We start from the raw sequence: 17,025 nt of genomic DNA on the forward strand, positions 1-17,025 counted from the left end.
CCGGTTCGCGAACCGGTTCGGGGCTGCGAACCGGTTTGCGAACCGGTTCGATTTCTGGCCTGGCCGAACCGGAACTGAACCGGAACGAAATCAAAACAACGCGAACCCGAACCCGAACCGAACCCGTATTTTTTGCGGTTCGACACCCTGATGGTAACACTCTACGACCTGCAACTTGGCACCGTATGTTTATAACCTTAGTTATTCATACAAATCCACTACCGACTCTCTTGCGGCAACATGGCTGTCGTTGTGTATAGCGCATTTTCATCTGTCTCTGCTAGCGCCGAGTACAGAGAATACAGTGAGGTGTAGCCATAGAAATCGAATGCCATACGAAATTATAGCTGGTACGGCTGTCGTACACACACACACTACTACCGAATATTTATGATGAAGTGCATTATAGTGCCCTAAAAGAGGCGGTCGTAAATGTATATTAGATGAATCAGCGAATAACAAGTGACAGGGCTCGACCGTGACGCGAAACTGCAGAGGGCAGCACACGTAGAACACGAACGCCTCTTCACGACGTCAGGGTAAGAAAGGAGGTGAGAGGAATAAGAGGACTTACTTTGTTCCCTTATCGGACTCGGAATACCGTGACGTCCTGAGTGAAATGTACTAGAATATGATTTATGTCAGCAGGTATTAGATAGTGATAACACCGGGGATCACCGACGTCGGTGTCGAGCTCACTTCGGGCTGAGCGGCGAATTGATGGTGACTGGAGTTCTTATGGCTCGCAATAAGCTACAGCTACGTAAGCGTCAGACAACGGTGAGAAGTGATGACACAGAATAAAAAGTTACTAATGCTTATACTAAAAGGGATAGGGAGCGTTCTGACACGTGGTCACGAGCACTCAACGTCGTGTCATCACGTACACTGCTAACTGTGAGGCATATCCTGCGACACATCTACCCGATATTCCGTAGGAGACGATAGGAAAAGACGCTGACGGCGTCGTCCGCCAAGTGTCGTCTGCTAAGTGCACAGAACTCCACTCCCGATATTCCGGTACCGTCCGAATGCTCAACATAACACGGGACGGAACTTTGGCTCCGTGAGCAGTGTTTTTGGCTTTTTCTTCCACCAGAATATTCCGCGAGGATGTCGCTCGTGTAATACACTGTAAAGTGCAAAAACTTCTCCTCCCAGAAGATGGCGTTACCTTGACACCAATACAAAGGGAACGAAATTTCCTCTTCGCCTCGTCTCTCCTCCTCAAGTGCCGCTGGTGCCTCCCATTGGTCACCGCAAACGATTTGCTCAATCATCGCGGGAGATCGATCGTTTGCGGGATCTCACAAAGTCGGTCTCCCGTTGTATCCTTATCCCATGTATCCTGTCATCCTTGGGTATTGGGTCAACTTCATCGGTACCAAACAAGGTCTGATCGCCACTCGAGGTGACGCAGTAAGTAGTCCACCAATCACAGTCAGGCATTCGTCTCCCGTGTTCGTGGAAATCAGCCGCCTTCAGCTGCACGGGCAGCACAATCGCCTTTTCTCGTCGGGAAAATACTAACATACGCACACAAATCAACAGTTTTAAACATTGTATTTATTTAGCACATTCCATGCACTGTCACGTAGGAAATACTGGGTAACTATTCACGAATGATTCGCAGATGCACATAGACTGTAGAAATTCATATATTGTACGGTTCTGTGGGACTTTTTTTTAATCGTTGCCAGAGTAGTTATATGCGCTATGTATTACTTTATCGTATAATCATTTCAAATAAATAAATTATCGATGTTTCTGTTCCTCTAGGTTGTCAATGGTGTCCAGTCAATCTAGTAGGCTGCCTGAAAGAGAAGCAGGGCAGCGATGCAGTTTACTGAATCGAAGATAGCGCCGCACCGTTATCTACACTTAATTTTTTAAGCAAACTGTAGTGTTTTCATGCGATAGCTTTATGACATCGACAGCCGCGTAGGTCCGTCTGTAACAGTTGTGGAGGGAGAAGAAAAGGAGAAAGAGAACCAAGACGTTTCAATGGTATCAAAAGGAGTGGCGGTCCCCGAAGACCAGGATCCCAACGTAAGCCTATAAGGCTATCGCATTTCAACTCGTGCGTCCAACATGCAAAAAGATGAGGATGCCATTCGTTGCCGCCAAAGACGCCCCCGTTTTCATCGCGTTTTCTTCTAAACGGTAGCGTTGTGTGAACTAATTTTGTTTGAATTGCACCAATTGAAACTTGCAAAAAAATTGCGCGGACTTTGATTTGAGAGTAAGTTGTTTTTGCGTTGTGGTGCCCCCTTATGAGCGAAATGCGAATTCGCGCACCTGCTTTCCTGGATGTGCATTACTCGTGACGTCGCACATATCGTGCTAACAACGGGGCATTTAAGCACAGCCCTATAGGCTTTATCAACTGGACGCAACCGTTGAGCCGCATCACTCTTCGCAGTGACAAATAGTGCTGCGACACTGAAACTACAGGAGCCCTGTAGGTGGCACCTTACTTGCGCTGCAGTAAAATTTCTGAAGCGGAGTAACTCTGTTAAAGTTCACGCACTACATTTTGTGCTGTTCTTATGTTGAACACGGGTACAGGCAAAATACAACGGCAGGTATATTCAACCCAACAGCAACCAGAATCATCTGCTATTCCTTTACTACCTGCATTCCTTCTCAATTCAGGTTTTGCAAAGTGGCCAGTTCGATTTCGATTTCGGTGAAGCCGCCAGCTGTGTTTTTTTTTTCTTCACTAATACTACACCCCTATTTGTTATGCCACAGTGTGCTGCAACACTATTTCTAGCGTTCTATTTGTATAGGGTTCAAACGTTCCAAGAAAACATATCATGAAGGTTGAGAGTTTCAAATGAGTTGCCTTCCAAGGATTTTTGCTAAATTAGCTCGCAACTATATAAAGTGGACATTTTTCAGCCTGAAATGACTTGAAAGTCGGGCGAGCAGCGTTGGTTCTGTACATTAAACGACAGTCGTGGCGATGTTATGCTCTATTGATAGAAATCCGCAATAACTTCCCATGAAAATAAAACCAGCTGCTAGCGATGAAAACAGACAATGCACCTGCGACACAGGCCATGAGTAGTGCAGCCCCAGCGCATGTGAGGAAGACACGCAGGATCATTGATGCCACGGCAGTCGCACGGTCTGGGCATAACACAAACATCGCTCCCATGACCATACCCAGTATGCTCAAGTTGCCGACGCCGCACAGGGAAAACTTTGCCATCATCTGAGACCGTTCCTGATGAAGTCAATTCGTTTCCGAATCCATGCGAAAACGTAAAAGAAAACCGAATGAGAGAAGCGTTAGCGGACACAGTATCACAATTTCCGCTGTGTATGAGACTAGGACGCACAACAATGAAAAGAAGTCGGCTTACGCGGGAAGTACAGCTGACAGAATAATAAACCACACACTCTTAGAAATAGGTCTTCTATCGTGCCGTCAAGAGCTGCCGTGTCTTCTAGATTCACGCTCAAGGCCGAAGTTTTAGACGACAGATGCCCACGTGACCCGGGAGAAAAGAAAATACCATAAAAATTGTCTTGCTTTTTTTTTGGCGCGTACGCCGTGTAGAAGACACGTTTATCACGTGACCAGGAATCGGACGTCGTGAAGTCTATTTCGTGTTGTCTAAATTTTTGCCGTGGTTTCTATGCGCTCGGAGTGATGACCTGATCGGGTGTGTCACGTGAACTATGCGACGGGGCCAGACATGCTGGTGGCGCGGCACTGGTCACACCTCTTCTTCGATGCCTTCCCGCGAGCGTTTCCTCGCTTTGCTGATTCTGGGATTCTTTTACAGGTAAGACACCTCCGTTTAATAAATTTTATTGCGATAACTATGCTAGCAGCACTACTACTGTAGTAGCTACCTGTTACTTCCCCACGCTTCTAACGAGCATTTGGAAGGTGCAGGTGCGAATGGAAGTGTCATGGCGGTCGTGACAGAACGTCAACGAAAGTTATGTGGTGATGCTTGAGAAGTTGAGTAGTGAAGGTATTCGAGAGATGCTAATGTGTTATCAGCTGTATCCGGTTATTAGCTCTGTTAGAATTGCCTATAAACGTGGACTTCACGAGCGCTAACGTTTGTGTATGGCGCAGGATGTTGTTGTCTTTCGGGGGCTCGTTTCGACCGTGGTTTGAGTAACCATTCTCTGTCTCAGCTGGCCGCAGTGGGTATGGACGTCACCAACGAAGACTTCGCTGGTGTTCAACGTGCCGCCTGGAGGAAATGTGTGTGCGTTTCATACCGAAGACTGACAGATATTAGCCGGTACACGGCACAAGTGTTACCCGGAACATGCGTCCAATGCTAACACTCACCTGTCGACCATGACCGCATTCAGCAAGATATCTCTTTGATCTCTCCTCCTACATACTTGGTACTGCTGTGGTATCAATGTACCATTTTTCTCTCTTCGCTGCCTCACCTATCATCGTTTTAGTATAAGCTATAGTTCGTACCCTTTCACTGTTGTCGATAGTGACTTTTATTACACTTAACGTTGTTCCTACCCACTTTGTAATGCGTCTTTGTCGTCGTTTACTTTGTCACAGTTACGCCTTGAGGCAGAATTCCGATTCGAGGCCAGGATGGGAAGCATGGAGATGTAGCGCGGAGATGTAGCATGGAGATGAAGCGCTGCACAATGGGTGACAACTGCCATATCAACAGCCCCCACAAAGAGATGTAGAGCCGCTGAAATATGGTGATCATATGAGCAACAAACAGGTCTGCATCCCAGCCAAACTTGTTTCGGAGCGAGTTTCAAGCTTGCAAATAGTTTCGCAGCGGCGTCGAGGCGCGCCGTTTTGTGCAATCTGTGATATTTTGACTATGTGTGGTTCTTATTCATTTTTATTTTCTCTGAGTCATTTCTCTGTGAACAGGGTATTTTGCATAGTTTGCAAGTCAATTCAATGTTCTCTGTATCACTCCCACAAAATTTCACAACTTTGCCGAAATAAAGTCTTCAATCCTCTTTGAAACAAATTCTGTTGACAGCAGGCCTGCCTGCCCAGCCTGCGGCGGGGGAGAGGGGAAGCAGTAGCACGCGGGGAGGGGGAAACGACCGGGTAAGGAGGAAACTGTGAAGCATAAAACAGACGCCACTTTTGTGGCTTCTAAGGGGGAAATCACGTGATGTGACGTCATTCCCCGCGCTTTCTTGTGGTCTCTACGTAGAAACCCCAAAATTACCGTTTTTCGGGTGTCTGTAGAAGACACGATAGAAGATCCATTTCTAAGAGTGCACGCACCAGCTCAAGCGTAATACATTATAGACCTCTACCCGAGAAACATCATAATGACGTTGGTAGACAGACGGACACCGAAACAAATCGGAAGGGGAGGGCTGGGTTCCACAAATGGGCACTTGTTCGCTGCCTTCTACTGAAACAAAAGTAGGACCGAAGGTCGGGTCCCTTTCAGGGACCATCGTAATCCCCTAAAGGCTGTGGCTTTCGGGGGCGACCTTGTTCGCCCTCTAGCTTCGAGCTTAGTTCAACTGTACCAAATTGGTGGCGCTGTCGAACACCATGACGTCATTTGCTTACAAACAGGGAGAGGTCTATTCTTCTGAGTTCGAATACCAGGGAAAGGTACTAAAGAAGACACTCACGAGCAGATCGGTGACGCCGAGTCGCTGATATGCCGCACGCTCGCTGTGCAGAATCTTGACAGCGATGAGATTTCCCACCGCCTTGCAATCCTCCCGTGGTACTCCGATTAGTAGTGCCAGCGGGGAGATGATGAAACTCAGAGTACCTTCCAGAGTCGCCGTTTCAAATCCGAGGTTGGACGTACCCCAGTCGAACATGGTGTTGGCGAAACGGGACAGGGACATGTAGGTGACGATGTTCCCCACACAGCAAGTGATGAGGTAAAGGCCCAGGACGGCACCACCCACTGCAGCCTCTACCACAGACTTCTCTCTGCGTTTGCGGGCCCATTAGTCAGGTGACATACGCCCTCTTGGTCATTCCAAGCATTGGCGAATAAATCGACATTTAGGAAATTTCACCCTGCCTATAGATTAGCGCCCACTGCGCTTATGCGAAAGGAATATCAGACGACGAATGAAATACTGTATATTGTATTATTATACAGCAGTAATAACAACAACAACAACAACCACCTTATTGCATGATGATGAATGGGGAGTTTAATCGCCAGGGTCATATACGGCAGTATGAACCGCATCGCCGCATGAAATGAGCAGAGCAGACGAGTCCCTAATATTACATAGGATTGGAAGATGGGGCGCAGCCAACACAACGTCCTTCTGGTGAGGTGCACAAGCCAGGTGTAGCTGGTCTTCGGACAAACAGGACATATAGAATCTCAGAGACCGACGGTTAAAAGTGTGAGTAAATCTTTAGGAAAAACGTTCGATTTCGTTATGGATGTTTCACGTGACACATCTGCACTGACATATCTGTCACGAACGGAAGATGTCTATGCTGAACGAAGTCACCATGGAGGAAGGAATGAGAGGACGCGCCCCGTTTCATCAAAAACTGAAGCTAGAATTAAGGGGCCAAGTGGGCCATTAAGGGGCCAACCGTATGACGTCACCGGTAGTCTACCGGTTTCAGTTTTACGGTTGCCTGTGATTGGCCTGCGCAGCACGGTTGCGGAATGCCAAAGTATGTGTGATCCTAGCCTGCCAATGTGGTGCCCAAAGTGCCGTGTGCAGGGACTCATCATTGGTTTTCTCGGGTAACGTGACCCTTACAGGGCTTCAAGAAAGCCAAAAGTAATCCACAGTTCGTACGCCACTTGCGCGCTATAAGTGCTTGTATCTGTGTCGTTATCCCTTTTATAGTGCTCTCTTATACATTTTAATACGTCACTTGCCCCATGCTTTTCTCTTCTCCCGAATATTCCTTAGGTCGCCTCTTATTTCTTCCTCCGTGGCAGCCACTTGGTATCCCTGAGCTCTTTAGTTGCTTCATTGTCATTACTGCAGCTGGGATGTAATTTTTATGGAGACCCCAAGATATTTGATGAATCTGGACCAGGTTCAGCTATAACCTTATATGAAGCGGCTGAGACTATACGTTCAAAGTTACTCCAAGCAAATGTGAAAGACAAACACAACTGTGTGAACGTGCATTTCAAGTTTTACAGGGAAGCGGATGGTAGACGCGCAGGAAATCGCCTCAACGAACACTGAAACCAGAAATCCGGAAATGACATCAGTGAGGGCACCTCCGCCAGTGAGGCAACGCGAGGGAGGTCACGTGCAAACGATTGCCAATGGGAACAGTCATAGCTCTCCCTCTGTGACGTCACAGCTCGACGCGTGCGTCTGTCCAAGGGCTTATATATCGCAAGTACGACAGGTAGAAAAAGAGGTTTTTGTTCCTCAGTACCCCGGCGTGTAGTACTACAATGCTTGCATGATGTAACAAACTAAATGTGACTAAGAGTAACCACTTTTATCAAGGGACGGTCGCGTCCGTTGAAGTCGATTTTAAAACCATAGTATCATTTTATTCCACGTGGACCGTTGACTACGGTATTGAAATTCCCAACGGTCGTGTTGTTGGACCGTTGTCCGACGAAGTAAATAACAAGAGCAAGCGCCGAATTTTCAGAGTATGCCGGAATTCCCTCTCTGGGAAAACGAGAAAACGTCACTCCCACACAACCAATGAGGAAACGACTTTGAGAAAAGGAATGCTGCCAGCGTCGGGACGGCGCCTTTCCTCCTCTGAGCGCCGCCCTTTCGCTCCTCCGCTCAGGGATTCACGTCACGCAGTTTAATTCGTTTGTCTAAGCACTTTTCAGAAGGAAAAATTGTCGTTCGTGATTTATGCGTGTACTAGTCGCGATTTACGCTTTCTCTCTTCTCTCCTTCCCGAGGAGGGGCGGTAGTGCGGAGCGGCCTCTCATTGGTCTCCTCCAAAGATTCGCCCAATCATCGCGGGTGATCTTTTTAATCGAGACCAATGACAGGCCGCTTCACGTTACCTGAGTGAGAGAGAGGAGGAGGAGGAGGAGGAGGAGGAGGGAAGGCGGAAAGTGTAAATTGCGATTTTGCTGGCGCATGAATTCAGTTTATTTTGTATTGCAGACAATATAACGACATCTTTCATTTCGCGAGGACATTTTTTTCTTCACTTTAGCACCCCTTTAATAGCCAGCTGTTCCTTTCCGATTACGCCTAGATAGGACGTGACAGGAGGAACAGCGTACCTGGGAACTTGAAGTAGTGATTCAGCGCTCATGGCTGCTCCTCGTGTCTCTGGATAGCAGAGCTTAGAGTACGCAAACGCTGTTGGTATGCTCATCACGGCAGCAGCAGTCATATACTTGTCGTCGATCTGCAGTAATGTAAGTTGTTGAGTAATGCCCTTAGTCATTACGCTGCTGTGGGAAAGGCATTCTCTACTGTCTAAAAAAAATCAATATCGGTGCTCTCTGTAACTGTCGTCCCATCAAACTAAATTACGTTGTTGTCAATGTGCCCGAAAATGCTGTGGTAACATGGCAAGACAGAACACAACAAATTTGAAACTTAGTATATCCCAAGATTCTACAGTGTTCTGTTACACCCTTCTCGTCAGCTACGGGCATCTTTGCCACAAGGCTCGGCACTGAAGAAAACGGGGCATCTATCGAGTGCTGGAGATTACTGAAGTATGCTGAAGAATCTGGAGAATTCTCAGAAACTATTTATCATCATCCGACGCGGAAGTGATTTGTTAGAAGTTGTAGAAGAAGCCTCCGTTTAATATTGTTGGTCTTCTGATAGTCTCCCCAAACTAACGACGCTTAATACAAATTTGTGGTATACAGCAGACAGTGTCGTAAGCTTAACAAAGCGCACTGCTTCAAACATGCCTGCGTATTGTACTCGGACGTGTTTTACGAAGCAAGATGTATTCATTGGTCGCGGGCTCGAAAGAATAGCAAAAACCTCTGCGCGGAAACAATGGGCGAACAACAGAGGCGAGGGACTCGCGGAGCAAGTGACACGCGTCAACCATGGAAGCTACATTCCATGGCGAGAACACCCCGCCGAGGATCATACGCGAACGTAGAATGTCTCATACATTGCAGGTGAGCCGGTGAAAAAACAGTGGTGACTAAAAGCCAGAACAATAGCAGGGTGCTCGCGCAGATGTCCATTGATCGTCCAACTAACGCCGCCGCAGATGTTCCTCAAGATCACATTGCGCTGCCTCTAATGTGCCTCGTACGCTGTTAAAACAGAACTTTACCACATAGCACGCTCCTAGCCAACCATCATTCCGAGTGATATCATTTTGTGTCCGTATTTGCTGAAAATGAGAGGAGGCGCCTATCTGGGACACATTATGCATGTCCCAGATAGGCTCCTCCCCCTGTTTTGAACGAATCATGACACACAATGATATTATTCGGAATGTTGGTTGGCTAGGAGCGTGCTATGTGGTGAAGTTCTACTTTAACAGTGTACATTCACAGTGGGCCGGCTGTGTTCCCCCGTGCACTCCGCGGAATACGTCCTTTGCGACGTTGCTTCATGGGAACAGACGTGTCAAAAGGGCCGAAATGCTTGGCCTCCCATTATATGAAGGTCCATGGAGATGTTCATAAGGAAACAGCAATGTCTAAACGGCGCATCATGAATGTGGTGAGTACCATTTGTGGCTTTCCTCTACGACTAGTTTGTACCGAAACTTCAACTGGTATTTTCGATGACTATCCAGAACTTTGTGAAAAGTGAATCATGTGATCCTTACACCAAACCCGACGAAACTTGTAAGGAGCCTTCCAGTAATGCTGGAGAAAGCCATGGTGAGGACACAGTGTAAATTTGATGCTGTCAACGTGTCAAAGTATGGATACAGAAGAACCAAGCTGTCCACCTGAAGAGTTGGAAGAGGTAAACAGTGGCGTCACAGTTAAGCTAATAGGTCGAAGAAGACTCCAGACTTTCCACTCACCGGCCCTAAAAAGAAGGTGACGAAGGCGTAGAAGACCTCGCATGCGTTGAATCTAGTCGTCTGAGACAGAACGCCCTCCATGTGGTATAACAAGAACTGGATGACGCCCATGTAGTACAGAATCTTTACCATGGCTGCCACGCAGCAAATAACCGGAAGCACCTGACGGTTGCACATACCGATATCGCACTCAAACTGCATTCTTCGGGGAAAAGCGCATGCTTGTGACGAATTAGGAAGATATTTGAACCGGCAAGGTTCGACGTCATCAACTATAACTTTTGGGTTCACGAGCCTTGCATGCGGGTCACATACCGAAAAGGTGAAGACCGGCGCAATGGTAGCGACGCTTGCATTTCCCAAATGTTCGGCCATGTTTATTCCTCTCGCTAGGGGTCCAAACAAAACTCCCGTGCCGGAGTTGAACAGGTCAGCAGAGTAAGACACCTGAAATCATGACTTTTTGCGAATTCGGGTTGTCATTTCGTGGCAACAAGGAATTTGTCAGCTAGCACTTTTTCCGCTCGGCCACGAAGCGGTCGGGCAGCGGATTGCCCAACTATATCCAGTGTCATCTGATCCGCACACCGAGGGTGACGAGGGCCCACATTAGCCCGCACGTCGAAGTTCAGTAGGTTAGCAGACGACGGAACCCGAAGACGAGCGACCGCGATGCCCCTAGCGTAATCCAAGCGACTGAAACCGCTAGATTCCCTGCACTCATGTTCGGGTGGCAACGGTCACGTGATCCGGCGCGGGCAGCCCCTAGCAACTTCCGAGCGCTAGACCCTGTTGCCATGACATGACCACCCGAATTCTCCAATGGACTTCATACTTCCGCGACAAAGACGACAAAGCGAACGCAAGAGTTACCAGTTGGCGATGGCAGGACTCCTCTCCCCAGTCTACGCGCAAGAAAACGAAGGCCAACACGTAGACCGCATCCAGACTGCTCGTGACTTGACTCCAATCCACCTGAAGCGTAGACAGTTGCTTGCAAGCACGGACTGAGAAATTTTCTCTTCGGTCTTACCTCAGAGCACTCTTTGGAAAAAACATAGCCAGCGAGGACGAGAACGACAAGTCCACACAGCGAGATGATGCGGCTGAAGTTCTCCCGACCATCGACAATCGTCAACGCTATAATGAAAGCCAATGTGCTCCAGCAGAAGAGGCGCACCCTGGAGGGCAACCACGTGTTGGGAGTGTAAGTTCTTGGTGGCTGTCCTTTCGTTATGTCTGGGTGCCACGGCATTTCTTTGTTGTGACCAGCGTCCGAGCGGTATGTTGCATAACGGGTAGGCCCTTGGGGAGGGTGCTACAGAGCATTTCCTGTTGAAAGCGCGAGGACTGACGAGAAGCTGCTATGTTGATATCTCAATTGTTCCCCAGTGTTCTCCTATAAGACTGCAATGTGGGCATGTGTCTGAGTATAAAGATGGGTATACACCGACTTCACAAAACAATTTAATTCAGACGTTTCGTCCCCCCTACGGGAGACAATCAGTGTCTGCCAAAGGCAGAGTGAAGAATACACCAAACTGGTGGTCTCATTTAATGTCAACGAAGACCAGTGTTGTGCATAGCGGCGCTACTGTAATTGCTACTTTTTTCAGTAGCGGAGGTGTAATTCCGCTACATTTGTTATTTGTAGCGGGAAAGTAATTTCCGCTTCAATTTTGAGTAGCGGAACCGCCTCCGCTACCGCTACTTTTGAGGGAGAAAATTAAAAAAATTATACGCTGTAGACTCTAGCGTCTAAAGGTGATTTTACTACATGCTCGGTATCGTATTCAACTGCGAAACCGATAACGATACATGGTATTCACTTTAGGTTCGACCGATTCATGTCAGACCAGAACTTTCAAATCGCTGCTGTCTTAATTCTGAGGTTCAAGGTCTCATGGCTCACGGATGAAAACCAAGGAAAGCAAGTAACCATCTTGACCGCAAACGAAATGTTAATGCGTTCGGTCGCTTCAAGTGAGCGCGCCGAGGAATCCACGAGCGAGCTCCATGCCGATGATTTCTTTTCTTTTGGGGAGTCAACTTCTACAGCAGATCCAGCTGATCGTGAGCTTACTCAGTACCTCTTTGTGCAAGATAATTTTAATTTGACGTGGCTAAAGCAGGGTTATCCAAGAGTGCACGGGGCGTTCCTCAAGCTGAGTACCTTCGTTCCGTCAAGTGCGTCTGCCGAGCGACTTTTCAGTGTTTGCGCCGATACGTTCACCAAGAAACGTGTTAGGCTCAGTGACGGGAACTTTGAGCGGCCACTGCTCTTGAAGGTGAATGCAAGTGTGTAATGACTTTTTCAGGAAGTACTGATCGCAAGAAATAAAGTATCAGCAGAAGCACGTATCTCTGAATGTATCGAATCACATATTAATAGGCCTTCGGCGAGAAAGTAGCGGAAGTGTAGCGGTGTCGCGCTACATTCGTAAATTTGTAGCGCCGCTAGTATCGCGCTACTTTTAAATAGGGTAGCGGGTAGCGGTACTTCGCTACCTAAATTGAGTAGCGGGCACAACACTGGCGTAGACCTCGGGAAGTGGAGGCACATACACCCACTTCCCGAGGTCTACGCTGACCTTAAATGAGACCACTAGTTTGGTGTGTTCGTCACTCTACCTTCGGCAGACACTGATGATGTCTCCCGTATGGGGGACGAAACGTCAGAATTAAATTATTGTTTTGTGAAGTCGGTGTATACCCATCTTTATACTCGTGATGAATCCCGGCTTTTGGAACATTTTTTTCATCGTAAGTGTCTCTATTGCACAAAGTACTACCGTTCTCTAATGCACTAAATACATGAGGGGGAGCGGTTACTGCGGGGCAAAGCAGATTATCCAATGTAGAGAACATACCAACGACGTGTCTTGCCTGATGTCGACGGTCGGGACACATACTTTGTGAACCGTATAGCTACCAGGTACGTGCAGAGGACGACGTACAGACCGATCGTGATGGTGGTGAGCAACTTGATGTTGTTGCACCAAAGCAACGTCGAGTCCCAAGTGTAATAAATACCCCAGAAGAGGTACATATGGTATAGCACACACAGGGCAAGTTTCGTCCTCCATGAAGGCACCCACGACAGGGCGTCAGGCTTCCCCGTACCTTCTTCGGGGCTATCCTCTAGGGTGAACCAGGGCTGATGGATGTGCTTCGATTCCTGTATTGACGACATGACATTTCTCGCGCCGTTCCACGCCCTCGAGCACGCTCTGTAAGAGCACGTGGGTAACAATAACATGCTCCATTAATCTCTGACGATCGACAACGATGGCGTCGTGACGAGGCTGATACACGTTCATGACGTTGACTTTTGTTTGTTTGTTTATTCATTTATTTATTTGTGTCCCGCGCATGCTAGTAGTTCTGTCGTGTAGTCCTTCCTGCGGAGTCTAGCCTATCATAAAGGTCTCATAGTTTTTTTATTAGTTTTACTTTGACGTGGTTTTTGTTAGTTGATATTCATACGTGTGGTTTTGTACTCTGCATAGATTCAGAATGCCACCAGCCGGGAAACCAGGTACAGGAAGAGGCACACGAACACATTCAACTAGTGAAGGATGAGCTACAGAAGCATGAGAGAACTGATGTTCTGAGGCTGGAACAACATAGAAGGACAAACACCTACAAAGCCTCAATTTGCCTATAAGAGACTTCCATCTTTCATACAGAAGCATGTTAAGCGCCAGCTGCCTTAATGCACAGTCTGAGGTGCACTTTTCTCTGTCACCGTGCGCAGATTGTCTGTTGTCCTTAAGTTGATTACTCCTCTGCCTATCCTGCCTAACGCAACTTTCAGTACTCTCAAATAGCTAATATGTACACGAGGAAGTATAGTGTTGAACGCCTGTTACAGTTATGTCGACCTACTCTTTAAAGAGGTTTCTCATAACTTGTCACGTATATCCCGTCATATTACAGCTTATCCACATTTTTCAGTGTGTCATCATAAAAACAATCACGGATCCACATGCCTCAGCGGCTGTGGATCGCCCACCTCATCACCATCATGCAATGCATGTGTGTGTGTGTGTCACGGATGTTATTATCAGCCCATATGTAATTGTCACTTGCATTTTCTGATTACCAATACAACTGTGCACGCTATACTGGCAGCATCCACCGGTACTGTATTTTCCGTCTACAAAACGCTGAAATCTGAAGTAAGAATAATTTGAAATAACCGCGTAAGTGTCTGTGAAAACAAATTACATTATAGCACACCTCCCGCACGCAATAATTAATCTATATATTTGCAAAGCCAAAGCGGACTAAGCACAGCAGAAAAATAAACTAAAGACACACACAGCTTTTCGCAATTGACAAAATGGCGTAGATGCAGGCCATAGCTGGTGGATGAACTCTATAATGCAAAAACCTGAGTCTGGGCACACAGAGGGACGACACACAATACACGACAACACCACACACAACAAGTCGTGTGTTGTGTGTCGCCCCTCTCTGTGCCCAGACTCAGGCTTTTACATTATGGGGCTTTTGGCAACTATTCTCTCTCCGTTATCTTGGCTATTCGAATATCACACTTGTGTACGGTACCTATTCGGACCTGAAGAGGGACTCCCGCCATACAGTTTCAATAGAGTGACAACTTTCAACATGCAGTAAACAAAGAAAACTGTTTCGATGAAACAAGAAACACATTCTCTTTTCACATAAATCAAACGAACGCTTCAACCCTTTCAATATGCAAAGTAGCTAAATCTTACTTATCATTTTTTTGTTTTACGTTCGACAGTTATCGCCTACATTCGATTCTCCACTCTCACACGTCTCTACATAAGTGGACCATCTATTCTGAAAACCCATCCTTTCAACGGAGGACCATTCTGATAGGCTATAATCATAAGCTCGATCCCTAACCTATCCGTTCGGCTTCCTAGCAGTCAATCTTTCGCACCGCCGCCTAGCGATCGCAGATGGCGCGATCCACCCACCGTTCCAAAAAATGTAGACGTTAGATTATCAAATTCGACTATTTCCTCAGAAAAAGGGCGCGGAAGTTCTCATAGGAGTAGGAACTTCGCGCATGCAGCGCTGGAGACAAATCGGGGTTTCCGAAAGAGAAATGACACGGGGAAAAGTTTCGGATTCAAAGACCCGGCAAATAAAGACGAAGAAGAAGAAGAAGAAAAAAAACAGCAAAAAAGGAAAGAAAAAGACTATTTTGTCGGCGACAGAAACGCGCTGTCGAGATTCTCACCTTGTCGCGACGGGCAGGCACGGAGAGTGTGTCACGCATTCTCATTTTTTACGCTTTTGTACACGACGAAGATGTTTCGATATTCTCCCTGCCTACACCCAGATCTTTAGATCCAAAACGGTTCTCAATCCCGGTCGCTGTCGTCCTTTTTATCCCCCTATTCACGTCTTTCACTCCTCTTTTTTTTTCCCCTATTCTCCACGCTCAACGCAGCCGACTTACCGTTGTCGTCGTTGCTATCCCGATAGCCAGCCAAGAATCGGACACAACAGAGATTGACCCTAATGCTGCGTAATGCGGATCCGATTCTCCAATTTCACCGTGCGTTCGTCTCGATCAAAGTTACATTGTTCCCCTGCTTAGGTTTGCTAGGTACTTTGTTGCTGTCGAAGACAAGATGAGTATCTCTAAGTGATGATGAACAAAATGTTGGACTGACAAAAAAAAAAAAGCAAGCGTTGTGTCCGTCGCAGTTCAATTTATATCTGTCCGTGCCGTTTAGATACGAGGGGACCCTGCGTGTGGTACATGCTACACACTACAGGGGGAACAAATGATGGGTGGACGTTGTTGGACCTATCGTATAGGGATCGCCTTTTGGAAACGTGTCTTGAAAGACAGCGGAGAGTTTATGCTATAACACCTACTTTTGTTCTCGCGTGTTGCTGAATCGATGGCAAGAAGTAGAGGTCCTGCATTGGATCAGGCTTAGAGTGAAGCTCTCACGAATGTAGGAGGTCGAAAAAGCTGAGAAATTGTCACGCTCCCACTGTACAACGCATAATGGGACGGTGACGAAAGGACGGTGAAAGGACGGGCGCATGAAGAAACATGTCGAGTCCTTGGACACTGTCCTGCAGCTGGTCATTGCACGCATGAGTGCTCGCAGTTTGATAGTAAGGCCCGTGTCATTCACGTAGTTCAGTAGCATTGCAGTGACGCCGTTGTTTTGCGTAGGGGCCAGTAAGGACAGTAGTGAAAGGTCCGTATACAGTCGCGCCTCGTTAATATGGACACTTTTGTCCCCGACGAAAGTTGTCCATAAAGCGAGCCGTCCGTATTATTGAATTTTAGAGGAAAGGAAAATGAAATCTGTTGAGCAAAGAAAGCAGTAATCAAGGTTCGTTTACATGCATAACGATATGCAACTCGAAATAAACGAAATATTGGCAACATGGAGTACCTGTTATGGCTAGCCATTGTGCTCAAAAAGTTTAAGCGCTCTTTCTGAGCTATGGCAGCTGTGACGGGTGTGACGGGATGCGGCTTTCGCGTGGCTCCCACAATGTCTTCGTCCCAAAGTGCTTTCTACGGCTCAGTTTCCTCGTCAACATCCAAGAGCTTCTCAGCAGCTGTTCCAGGGTCTGCTGCTCCGGCTTCTCGTGAGCGCACTTGGAGTCTTGCAAGGCGGAAGGTCTATACAAGGGTCATCGTCGTGGTCAAAAGTCTCACGCTACAGAATCCCAACGTTGCGCTAGCAATTCGTAATGGTCGCACCATTCACATTTGGCAACCATCCTCGGCCCTAACAGATCGACCATCGCAAAGCTCTTGAGTACTTCCACATTTTTCTCCGGGACACCGGTCTCCTCTCTACCATATATGATGTGCCTGCATACCTGTGTGCTGTGTGTGTGTTTGTATGTTATGATTTTGTCTAGCGTAAAGCCGATAAATTCGATATTAACACGTTACCGCCATATAGAGAACGATATGTTGTCATCGTCTCGCACACTCTTAAACCAGGTGGTGGTGGTGGTGATAGGGCTTGCCGTTGTCGGCCTCACGTATGTGGGCAACGTCACGACTCACGCCCTGGGGGAATGTGCGTCCTGGGCCGACTTCTAAG

The 17,025-nt window shown here is 47.3% G+C and overlaps 1 protein-coding gene across 2 annotated transcripts; it reads right to left on the bottom strand.

Moving 5' to 3' along the window:
* Positions 1-1,673: 1,673 nt before the first annotated feature.
* Positions 1,674-13,168, bottom strand: LOC135399758 (sodium/nucleoside cotransporter 2-like). 2 transcript variants are annotated; one of them, XM_064631489.1, is made up of 10 exons: positions 12,808-13,168; positions 10,971-11,118; positions 10,811-10,912; positions 10,253-10,384; positions 9,938-10,099; positions 9,734-9,859; positions 8,202-8,329; positions 5,620-5,932; positions 3,052-3,232; positions 1,674-1,814 (listed from the first exon to the last, which is right to left on the bottom strand). In XM_064631489.1, the coding sequence occupies exons 1-10, from the start codon at positions 13,128-13,130 to the stop codon at positions 1,798-1,800; spliced, it is 1,632 nt and encodes a 543-aa protein (XP_064487559.1). In that variant the 5' UTR covers positions 13,131-13,168; the 3' UTR covers positions 1,674-1,797. The 2 variants fall into 2 exon arrangements, with proteins under 2 accessions (XP_064487559.1, XP_064487561.1); XM_064631491.1 differs by having other exon boundaries at positions 10,971-11,077; positions 12,808-12,944.
* Between the last annotated feature and the right edge of the window lie 3,857 nt (positions 13,169-17,025).

This window comes from Ornithodoros turicata, chromosome 7 (assembly GCF_037126465.1).
Source record: "Ornithodoros turicata isolate Travis chromosome 7, ASM3712646v1, whole genome shotgun sequence".
NCBI classification, from domain to species: Eukaryota; Metazoa; Arthropoda; class Arachnida; order Ixodida; family Argasidae; genus Ornithodoros; species Ornithodoros turicata.

Coding starts and splice junctions, on each gene's coding strand:
- LOC135399758 (XM_064631489.1), bottom strand. CDS start 13,130: ATGTCGTCAATACAGGAATCGAAGCACATCCATCAGCCCTGGTTCACC. Junction 8,330..9,733: donor CAAGTTTCGTCGGGTTTGGT/GTAAGGATCACA, acceptor ACATTACTGCAG/ATCGACGACAAGTATATGAC. Junction 5,933..8,201: donor TCACTACTTCAAGTTCCCAG/GTACGCTGTTCC, acceptor CCGCAAACGCAG/AGAGAAGTCTGTGGTAGAGG.